At 31.8% G+C, this 12,131-nt stretch overlaps 2 protein-coding genes across 10 annotated transcripts in view; one reads left to right on the top strand and one right to left on the bottom strand.

Moving 5' to 3' along the window:
* Positions 1 to 6,569, bottom strand: part of LOC139520870 (mRNA-decapping enzyme 1B-like) — a 75,600-nt gene extending 69,031 nt beyond the window's left edge. The window contains exon 1 of the mRNA XM_071313883.1: positions 6,414 to 6,569. Coding sequence (XP_071169984.1) covers positions 6,414 to 6,533 — 120 coding nt within the window. The 5' untranslated portion in view covers positions 6,534 to 6,569. The remainder of the gene's footprint in view (positions 1 to 6,413) is intronic.
* Positions 1 to 12,131, top strand: part of LOC139520827 (muscle calcium channel subunit alpha-1-like) — a 146,746-nt gene that overhangs the window by 18,609 nt on the left and 116,006 nt on the right. For 8 of the 9 annotated variants that reach the window (XM_071313844.1, XM_071313810.1, XM_071313836.1 and 5 more), the window contains exon 1: positions 6,563 to 7,033. The exons of the other annotated variant lie outside the window; for it this stretch is intronic. In XM_071313844.1, coding sequence (XP_071169945.1) covers positions 7,015 to 7,033 — 19 coding nt within the window. In that variant the 5' untranslated portion in view covers positions 6,563 to 7,014. Of the gene's footprint in view, positions 1 to 6,562; positions 7,034 to 12,131 lie in introns of those variants that run through there. 9 annotated transcript variants of the gene reach the window in all.

The raw sequence follows: 12,131 nt of genomic DNA, 5'->3' as shown, positions 1-12,131 counted from the left end.
GCTTCATCAAAAACTACCTTGACCAAAAACTTTAACCTGAACAGAAGCACAGACGGACGAACGAACAATAGGAACGGAGCCACAGACCAGAATACATAATGCCCCTCTACTATTGTAGGTGGGGCATAATAAAATTGAGCCCTGTTATAGATAACAAGAACATTTTCCAATTTTAGAAGCCTAAAGTGTATGCATCCTCAAGAACATGTTAAGCACGATGTTTGTCGCAACAAGGGTATCAAATTATTGTTGTCTCTTTGACACATTCCCCATTTCCATTCTCAATTTTATTACTTCTGAAACACCTATTTCCAATGATTTTTTTAGTATTTTTCAGAAAATTTCCCCCTTTGAATGATATTTTAGTGTATATATTCCTCCTCTTTTGTAAAAACCTGTATGTTAAATCCAGAGGATAAAGTAACAGGGTCATTTTACATTATAAAGTAAATGTTAGCATACATTGGACAAAGGGAAAGAACTCTATATAAGAAGTAAGAGATGTAGCAGAGTTATCTTTCTTGCAGTACACATTTTAATTGCCCAATACTTTAAAGCTATGAGGTACGAGAAATATTAAGTTTTGAATATTTAAAAAATACCAAGCACGTTTTATCATTGATATTGCCATGAATTTTGCGATGTTTGTGTACAAAAATGTCACAAATTTCAAAAACCACGGAGTAAGTAATGAGTATTATGGCAAAGAATACATTGATGGGAAATAAGATGTATATAAATCCAACAAAAACTACATCTATGGTTATTGGTTCTAGACAGAAATTAGCAAAAACAGACCATGTTCTTAATTTGACTGTTGGTAACTCACACATTAGAGATGTTTATTGTGAAAAGCTCCTTGGGGTTTTTATTGATGAAAATCTTGAGTGGACAGCCCAAATTGACATTTTGTGCACAAAAATCAATACCAGACTAAATCTTTTGTCTAGGATAAAGAAATCCCTCCCCCTAGAAACACGAAAGTTATACTTTAATGGTTATATTCTCCCTATTTTGGATTACTGTTGTACAATTTGGGGAAACACCAGTGACCAAAATACAAATAGATTAGATAAACTTCAAAAACGAGCAGCTAGAATTATTCTTGAACTTCCTTATGATACCCCATCTAATACAATGTTTAAAAAGTTATCATGGCTTCGATTTACTGATCGTGTAATTTACCACAAGGCCTTATATGTTCATAGATGTTTATATGGATCTGTCCCAGAATATTTGTCTAACAAAATCTCCTATGCTACAAATAAAAATGGAATGCAACTTAGATCAAATACTACCCAATTACTTAATATACCAAAGGCAAGAACAAACGCATTTAGAAGATCTTTTTCATATTCTGGCCCAACTTTATGGAATAAACTACCAGAAGCACTAAGACATATGTCAAACATAAATACTTTTAAAACAAACTGCTTTAAGTTTTTACTTGAAAATCCAGGAATTATTTAAATGACTACGTATCAATTTTGATTTATGTTTTCTTATGTTTATCTTTGTTATGAAGAAATTGTGTGAATTGCATTGTGAGTGGAGTGTGAGGGCCTCAAGGGAGAATAGTGTTTGTACTAATTGAGCATACCCTCTTGAAATAAAGATTATTATTATTATTATTATTATTATTATGCAGAATATGCGAAGAATAGATAGTGGATTTTCTTTAAAAATATTAATTCCTTACTGTCAAAACTCAGTGTTACACGGTGTGTTCAATTCGAACGTGTCAACGTCCGGTTTCATCTGTATCGGGGTTATACAGGGTGAATCTACACAATATCATGTAAAACACTGTAGGTATATTGTTTTATTGCATATATAATATAAAAAATTAAAAATTGAAAATGGGGGAATGTGTCAAAAGGACTACAACCAGACCAATGAGAATACAACAGCCAAAGGCCACCAATAGGTCTTCAATGCAGCGAGAAACTCCCACACCTGGAGGTGTTCTTCGGCTGGCCCCTAAACAAAAAAATCTACTATTTCAACTTCAGTGAAAATGGACGTCATACTAAACTTCGAAATATACACAAGAAACTACAATTGAAAAACATACAAGACTAACTACATGTATATATATAACTATATATTTATATAAAACAATGTCCTTATTGCATATAAGTCATAATGATAATAATCACAAACAAGAATGTGTCCCCAGTACACGAATGAACCACTCGCACTATCATTTTCTATGTTCAGTGGACCGTGAAATTGGGGTAAACCCTCTAATTTGGCATTAAAATTAAAAAGATCATATCATAGGGAACATGTACTAAGTTTGAAGTCGATTGGACTTCAAATTCATCAAAAACTACCTTGACCAAAAACTTTAACCTGAAGCGGAACAGACGGACGAACGAACGGACGAACGAACAGACGGACGAACGGACGCATAAACCAGAAAACATAATGCCCCTCTACTATCGTAGGTGGGGCATAAAAACAAGGCAAGGTATACAAACATAGACAAACATAAGCTCTAATGAGCTTTTAACCAACATAGATGGAATTTCACTTCTCAAAGAAGTTGACAACATCCCTGTACTCTCTCATGGAAGGAGAAGTCATTTCTCCCTCTCCAAAATATAAGATTAGACCCCGATTCATCATATTGAGCAAAGACATCAGTTATGATTGCTGATATGTTTGTGAAAAACTCCTACAGAAATATCCAGTCCAAAAATTGAAACTTGTTCATTTAAAAGAACAGGGCATTATGAAAAATGTCAAGATCACTTTCACATAATTTTGTCTAAAAAGTCAACAGTTGTAAGAAGAGATTGCACACAAGATTTACACATTTCTAGATCAAAAATCTATTATAGCAGAACTTTATTATAAAGCACAACACTGAACACTTACAAAAGTATATATGCTAATGTTTTCCTTATAAACTAGTTTTGATAAAGGAGATTGAATTGTCTCCCTTTGTACACTTAAAAATTGTGACAAGCAATGTGATGAAAATGTAAGTTAAGGATGATAATTAATACTTTTTTTAATTAATAAATGTATCTAAAAGTTATATTAACAGGCTATTATTTCAACTTGGATTTTTTTTAAATTATGGAATTTGCACAATTGCTTAATTTTTAATAAATTCCCTGTTTATTCTGTATTTAATGTTCTGTGCGGTGCACAACACTTTCTATTACAAAGACGATAGCACATTTTCAATAGAATGTCCTGCGCCACACACAACACTATCAATACGAAAAACATTGTATGAAAAGTGTAATGCACCACTCAAACATTAAAGTAGAGAACAAACATGGAATTTATCAAATATTTCAAGCACAAGAAATTATCCTAATTCCATGATTAAAAATAATTCTTAGTTGAAATAACAGCCTGTTTATTATTACTATCAATCATTAATTAACCAATCTATGGTTTCATTATAAAATTGCTGTCTTTTATCAAGTATTTTGTCCCATCTTACAATCTACAGTGATGGCATATTTTAGAGCCAGGACTATAAAAACACAAGTAGTTGTCTCCCATCTAACAGGAGAACAAATAAATTTGTATATTATCTTTTAACCAATTGAACCTTAGATAAATACATTCACCTATTGGTCAAGAGGGAGGAAAACATGTTCAATGATTAAAAAATCTTTTTGTTAAATGGCATGTTCTCAAATTACGTAATTATACCTGTTCAATTAGATATGCTGAATTATGCAATAAATTAATAATCACCTAAACAAGTTTCATGATTTACTTATTAAATCAATTAATATGCAACATATGTTCCGTCATTATATAACAAATATATTTTAGAGGAGTACATGTATTTGAAAAGTCACTATGAAACAAAGTTTATCTTTTTGCATATACCTCGTCCTGTATGTATATATAATTCGTATATATAATTAGTCTTTCCTAAATTGAGGTAAATTTTATGGCCTTCCAAAAACTGTTTGGATCCCTAACATCACAGAAGAGACATTAATTGTCGAAATCTGGATATTGTGTTCTAATTTTTGCATCTTTTGTTTGCAGTATACTATCTTTTCCCCAAGTTTTATATTGTTTTCTGTTTGGTATTTAATTCATAATAAAGACACATTTTGTTACACATTGTGATCCATTTATTTAGCAATCACCAATGTCAGTCAGCAGGGTTTAAGAACATCAGCTGTTCGACCTGTTAGTCAAATACGCTTTGTAAAACTTTTGTTAAAGTATACTTTTCACTTTTTTGGTCTTTTAGAAAATGTTATTTGTGCTGTATTTAGACCCCTCTACCAAGAAATTTGTTTTGCATCCTCATATATATATTCAAAAAGTACTATCATAGGTTTATGAGTTAAAAAAGACATTTCAATTTTAAAGCCAAAAAATGGCATTTTTCCACCAAAGGGAGATAATTTGGAACTTTTTCAATGATGTATACATTTTAAAAGTCATCTGGGGCCAACACAAATTGTTTGTATTGAATGATTTTTGTACCATATAATAAGTAACAACTACAAAAGGTAACAAATAAAATTTGAAATGAAAAACAAATGTTTATTTTTTTTCTGAAATTTTTATACCCTCGAGCCTCCTTAAGTCTTTATTGTTGGTCCTACATGTTCTGCAACATCACCTGTTAGTGCTTAGAAATCTTCACATAGGCAGTCTGGTATAGACCAATCATGGAAAAAAGACTTCTCCTTGGGTTTTAACTTTTATACACAGATACATGTAATATGAAGATTATAAGAATTTACAAAAGAGAAAAATACTCTTCTTCTATATCCAGATATTAACTATGGTCAGCAGGGTTCTCCCCAGATATTTCATTTGGCATCCTGGTAAACAGGGAAAATTTAAACTATCTTGTTTCTAAAAATTATAGCATCACATCCATAACATTTATATAATCTATAATAAAACCATTTCAAATAGCATCACATTTAAGATTATAGCATCATATTACCATGATGTTAAAAGGCCCTGGGGAGAACACTGGTCAGGTTGTTGACTTTTTGACACATTTCCCATTTCCATTCTCAATTTTATTTTGATAACATTAACAAACAAAGGGGTAACTTCCATGAGTATGATGAGGACACCAATACAAGAGAAAACATCAATAGCATAATATAAGAAAAACACAAATTACAAATCAATTTCAAACAAACTGCGCGCCGTGACAAAGTTACTGAGAATTGTCGGAAATTACGCGCTTACCACAGCGCTATCCAAAAATCTTGGGGAGAACACTGACAGAGATATCAGTTAAAGGCCGATTTTGCGCTGAAAAATGGTAAATGTGATCTGTATTAATATATATTACATCTGGCCCTATTGAAGCAAAGGGGAGGTTGGGCCAGGATGCAAGGCAGCTTAGGCTAGTAGGAAAGGGGATTAGATTGCAGTTTAATGTAAAAAAACAATCATATTTGCTACATTCCCCCCACATTATTTGGTTATTATTTTAAAGAATACTGCTACTTTAAATGCTCATCAGACTTTATCATGTTTATGTTTGTATGTTTTTCCTCTGAAGAATCAAAATAAATGTTTCTGTGCCTTAACAAAAACAACTGTCATCTCAAACAGAGATCAATAGTCAATACATACATTGCTGAACATCTATGAGGGTAGTAATGGGGTACATGAACCTTTATGACAAATTAAACAGTTAAAACTCTGCACAATGAAGTAAACGGTTTTTTGGTGCATGAGGATTATTTTGACGCATCACATTAATTGTTTCAAAAAATAATGCATACAATAATTATTTGAAACCTCTCGCAACATAATAAGGATACTGTGATCATGGTAATGAATCATGATAACATTTTTACCAACTTGACGCAAACTGTAGCCAAAAATACGTTTGAAGCCTGACAGTAAGGGGCATTACTGCCCACAGGCTCATGTATACAATGTAATAGGGCTCTTCACGGTTAGTTCGGCCATATTGGATAGGGGGCAGATTTTTTGGAAGGAGGTGGAAATGGTATGAAAGTGTGGGAAATCCTATGTGTGTTTCCAAGCAAAAGCTCTGTTTTAATGATGTTTTCCCGTATTTTTCACACCATTTTTACCTCTATTATGAAAATCTGCCCCCTATCCAATATGGCCGAACTAACCGTGAAGAGCCCTATTATATGGTTCAGTCTTCAGATAATCTAACACTATGAATTTTGTAAATTGTAGTGTTTTTACCTATTGAATTAAAGTCACACAAATAAACTAATATCAGAAGTTCAAATAATCTATAAAGACATCGTGGGTGACAGTTTCTCAAAATGTCATATAGCAATTGCAAAGAAAAACTTCTTTATTCTTAAGTTAAAAATAGAAGATTTATCATAATAATATGACAAGCAGTAAAAGTAGAGGGTGTTTTTACAGAAACATGCTAATTAATCAGTGAAATGATTAACACAAACCCATTCGCTTGACTTCGAACTAAAGGAATATAAGGCAACTTGAGACGCAGTGTCAACTATGTCCGTTATATACGGATCTCTTTGCTGCAAAGCAGCCAAATTCATTCGACCTTCCGCCATTTCCGCTGATCGATGAAGCCTCGCATTGAATATTTACTCCGTTACATTTATTATAAATAGCATTGCTTTAAAATACAAACAAATAACAACATGCAAATAAGTATAGCTCTTTACAAATGTTATATTTTAATTAATGATTTTCCATTATTCAATTAATTTTTGGTGACACACTTACTTAAATTGAAAACAGGTGCCCGAAATTTGATCAAGCGGCACACTTACGTTTCACGGTACAGCGAACACAAGTGTACCTTTACTTCAGTGTCGTATGTCGATGGATTACCGCAACATATATTTACCGTGAAAAGAAGTGAAAAATAGTTTTTCCCCGCAATTTACAAATGGAAAGATGAAAAATATACCAATAATATGGAAGAAAACCCCGGATGATGATGATACAAGAAAAAAGACAAAAATGGACGAATTTGATGATTTGTAGCAAAAATTATTTTAGGATTTTTCTCAGTTTTAAGATCCAAAAATGGACAATAAAGGTCCAGGTAAGAACTTAATATTCCGTGTGGAAACCTTTATTATAAAATCTGTGTAAGCATTCATAAATTATTGATGTTTTATCAATGGATGAGTGATAAACATGGCACCCTCCTGTTGGTTACTGATGCTTAAGTAAAGATGGAAATAAAATGTTTGCATTGTATTTTCTACAATCAAAGAGGGCTAAAGATAAACTATTTAAAACAGCTCTCCTCAATTAGAGAAAATAGTTTGCTGTAAAAAATATGTTTTTTATTTTTGATTTGAAAAAAAATTAAGGACAAAATTAGCTGTAAATTTAGGGATAGATTTTTTTTTAAATTTTGTTTTATAACATTTTTTCCAGAATATTTATCAATTTATACAAATTTGCATTTAAAAATAATAATAATATAACATGTAGCCTCCAAAGTCAATGAGTAGACATCAATAAATTGATTATGTAAAAATGTAGATTAGAAATGTTAAAGATGTTCATACATTGTAATGATGTAGGGAAATTCCCAGTTATTACAAATTTAGTGATCATGTTTCATGAGTTAGAAGTGTTCTATTATACAATGAGAAAGTGACCATTTCCTCATTTCATAATGCTTTTTGCTTTAGAATGTTATCAGAAGTGTGTATTGCCTAGTTTAAATAAAAAGACAAGATTTTCATATTTGATTTGATTTAGGAGTGCAAAACAAAAATATATTTCATTCTGATGTATATGAAATGTTTATTTAATTATTATTTTAAAATTTGGTTAAAAATTAATTCCATTTTCCTATTAAAAGTAATAGTAATATATACATTTTCTATTATTAAAATCTACCTAACCAAAAAGGCATATATACATATTATAATAAAAGAAGATGTGGTACATGTATGACTTCCAATAGGACAACTCTCCACAAGAGACCAAAATGACACAGAAATTAACAACTATAGGTCACCGTACGGCCTTCAACAATGACCAAAGCCCATGTACATATATACTACCAAGGATTTGTATCGTAAGAAGGATTGCAATGTTGTGGACTTTGGCATCTAGACTGTTTACAATGTCTTATGCAGTTCAAGATCACTATACAAATCCTTGGTACTACTTATTAGAATTCAAATAATAAGGAATAATACAGTTTGACTGTAAACTACATTGTACATGTACTGATGTAGCAGGGACGGAACCTGGCATTTGTATAATGGGGGGGTTCCAACTTTATGTCCCCATTCAAATGCATTGATTGTCAAGAAAAAGGGGGGTTCTAACCCATTTAAAGGATTATTAATATCTATCCTGGACCTTTTTTATATAGATTAGACCGTTGGTTTTCCCATTTGAATGGTTTTACACTAGTAATTTTGGGGCCCTTTATAGCTTGTTGTTCGGTGTGAGCCAAGGCTCCGTGTTGAAGGCAGTACATTGACCTATAATGGTTTACTTTTTTAAATTATTATTCGGATGGAGAGTTGTCTCATTGGCACTCACACCACATCTTCCTATATCTACTTAAAATTATATTTTATATGATATCTTGGACCTATAACAACGTTTGAAAGATAGAAATATTGCTCTTCTGTCCAATCTTCCTGCAGAGAAGTTGCACGCAGATAAAGGGGGCTCATGGGTATAAATGATTTTTTTTTTAAATATATAGGATTTTACTATTTTTTTTATATAAATGAACTTTATCATATACTAAATAGAAAAATAGAATAGAAAAATAGAATAAAAGTGGGGTCACCGTTCATTTGAGCTCACAATCTGCTATCCTAAGAAGCATGCATTTTTGTTTTAAGGTACTTTTTTCTGTTGAACTACATGTATAATAGGAGAAAAATATGTACATTGTAATATCGAAATAAAAAAAGAACTAAATTACAAAAATCCCATAAATTTTACAATTGTCTAGTTTACAAAATGTAAGTAGTTTATTTGAAAATAATGGGGAAAAAATATAGGTCAACAATGAGTTTAAAAAGATATCAGAAATGTCATTTTTGCACCAAAGGGAGATAACTTGAGCTTTTTCAATGATATACATATGTTTCAACTCATCATGGCCAAAAGGAATCAATTTTTGGGGTTGATTTTTGTGCCATATCATAAAGTAAGAATTAAGTGTAATAACTAAAATTTATAATAAAGAAAAAAAACAAGTTTAAAATTTTTCTAAAATTTTTGAACCCTCCAGCCTCCTGCTACATTTGTGTACATGTACTTCAAATTTTGTTTGTCACCACATATTTTTTGTTATATATTATACTTGACAGTGAATTCAAAGATGTTTAACAAGTTATTTCAACAGTACCATAAATATATCTGCAACAAATGTACATGTATCAATAATCTGAACACTTTTGTGACAACCCTTCAAAGGAACTAATAGGGAAGTAGTTATTTGAGAGCCTTTGGGCCCCAACTGGGAATGTGCTTTAGTCAAATTTTTATACATATATATGCATATTTTTACATAAAATTCAGAATGGAAATGGGGAATGTGTCAAAGAGAAACAACCTGACCAAAGAGCTAAAGACAGCTGGAGGCCAGCCCATCAATGCACATCTACCCTACACCCTACAGAAAATATAAGAAACTAACCAAAAACGAATAGATTAAACAAACAGATTTATTTTTAAATTTAGTTTTTAAATGTTTTAAAGAACAATTCTCTAAATAGTAATAACAAGATGTGGTATTAGTGCCTATGACACAACTCCCCATCCAAAGCCACAATTTATTAAAAGTAAACAATTATAGGTCAAAGAACGGTCTTCAACACTGAGATTTGGCTCACATCGAACAGCAAGCTATAAAGGGCCCAAAAACTAGTGAAAATTTATACCAATTCAAACATAAAAGCCAAGGTTTATAAATCTATATAAAAGATATGAGAAAGCCTGATTTCTTTTTGGCAGTTTTTTATACATGTATTTTGAAGGAAAAACAATTGAATAGCAAGCTTGTTTTTCTCATCTATAGGGTGTTTTGAGAATTAAAGAAAAAATATGATGATTATATAAACATAAAATGAGTTTTACTGTATTTACAGGAAATGATCTGTATTAATAATTAGGATTATTATGATTAGATACAAAATGTAACTTAAATGTATTGATTATTTGATGAATAGAGGAGGAATGTATGATGTAAGAAGTATGGAGGGATTGTCAGCTAGAGATAAACATTCTTAATTAGAACCATACTACACCAATTTAATGTAACGAAACAGTGGGCATCTCTGGATGATGGTCTATCATCTCAGTATCAGACACACATGCTATTTATATTAATGTTCATATATAAGAATGTAAACTCTGTGAGCAGGGGGATGTATACTTTTTGTCAGGGTGGGTTGGATGTTTACTCTGTGGTTAGAGAGTTTGTCCACTATTTAATTTATATTCGGTGGCTGCAACAAAGAAAGTATTCTTGAGACAGGGTGATGGAACACAATTGTGAAATAATCTGTTCTCTCATGTTCTCTGATACTCCTTGATAGAACTAATTTTATTTTAACACAAATGGGGTCAATTAAGGAAAGTTTGTTCTGCACAATTATTAACCTATAATTCTTAGCCAGAGTTGTTCAAGTGCAACTGAACTACATGTTTATTTGTTTCTGACAAGTAAAGAATTGCACAAATGGGGTATGACAAATTTCACCTTTCACCAATTAAAAAAATCTCAATGTTTATGAAAATCAATGGCAGTTTCCTCATTGTTCCTGTGGTAATTTGAAATTCTACCATTATTAATAGCAGCAGAGGCGGATTTAGGGGGGGGGGGGGCAAATTCATGAGCAGGCTTAAGAGGGGGCCCACTCCAGTTACGCTTCAGTGATTCCCTATATAAGCAACAAAAATTTTGGTTGCTTATATAGGGAATCACTGAAGCGTAACTGGAGCGGGCCCCCTCTTAGGCCAGTCATTGGGCCCCCACTTATAAAAATTTCTGGATCCGCCACTGAGCATAATGTGATTTTATGAACATATACATGTATATACACATTAAGATAAAACATTAAAAACTTGTAATGATAAACTTAAAGTATAGAAATAGTTTGGAAAAAAAACCTATGCACATTTTAATGACATATATACACATTTGTACATGTATTATCATTTAAAAGCATATTGTTTAGTCATATTAGTCTTTTTTTTGTCTCGACTTTTGTAAGGTGTAATTTACATTTTGATTTTATTTAAACCTACATGTACCCTTAATTTGGTTAAATAACATAAAATCTTGGAATCAGAAGTGACAGCACGATGTTAATGTTTGTATATACTTGTGACAGTTTTCTTTGTTCAATATAGAATAATTCTTTGTTCACTGTAGGTTCTGTTAATAATTGATAACTTCTGATTAGCAGGTTTATAGCTAACAACAATTAACTGGTACCTTTGTTTGTGGTTACTGAATCAGTACCAGTGGAATCCCATTACTAACAATAATGGAATTTTGGTCTTGGAATTACATTAAATAGACATAAAAACTCATTCAGCATTAAGAATATTTATTGTTCCAATTAAGGGCTCTTGACCGACAGCTTGACATAAATTTATACACAAAACATTATCCTATGCTATATATGGAGGCTGCAAGCATTTATACACAAAACATTATAATATGCTGTGGTGGCTGCAAGCATTTATACACTGCTATGGTGGCTGCAAGCATTTATACACCAAACATTATATGCTATGGTGGCTGCAAGCATTTATACACAAAACATTATCCTATGCTATGGTGGCTGCAAGCATTTATACACCAAACATTATCATATGCTATGGTGGCTGCAAGCATTTATACACCAAACATTATCATATGCTATGGTGGCTGCAAGCATTTATACACAAAACATTATAATATGCTATGGTGGCTGCAAGCATGTATACACCAAACATTATCATATGCTATGGTGACTGCAAGCATTTATACACAAAACATTATAATATGCTATGGTGGCTGCAAGCATTTATACACAAAACATTATCATATGCTATGGTGGCTGCAAGCATTTATACATAAAACATTATCCTATGCTGTGGTGGCTGCAAACATTTATACACCAAACATTATAATATGCTATGGTGGCTGCAAGCATTTATAC

The sequence above is a fragment of the Mytilus edulis genome, chromosome 1 (genome assembly GCF_963676685.1).
Source record: "Mytilus edulis chromosome 1, xbMytEdul2.2, whole genome shotgun sequence".
NCBI lineage: Eukaryota > Metazoa > Mollusca > Bivalvia > Mytilida > Mytilidae > Mytilus > Mytilus edulis.
Note: the sequence above shows the minus strand (reverse complement) of the source record. Positions and strands in the feature narration are given on the sequence as shown.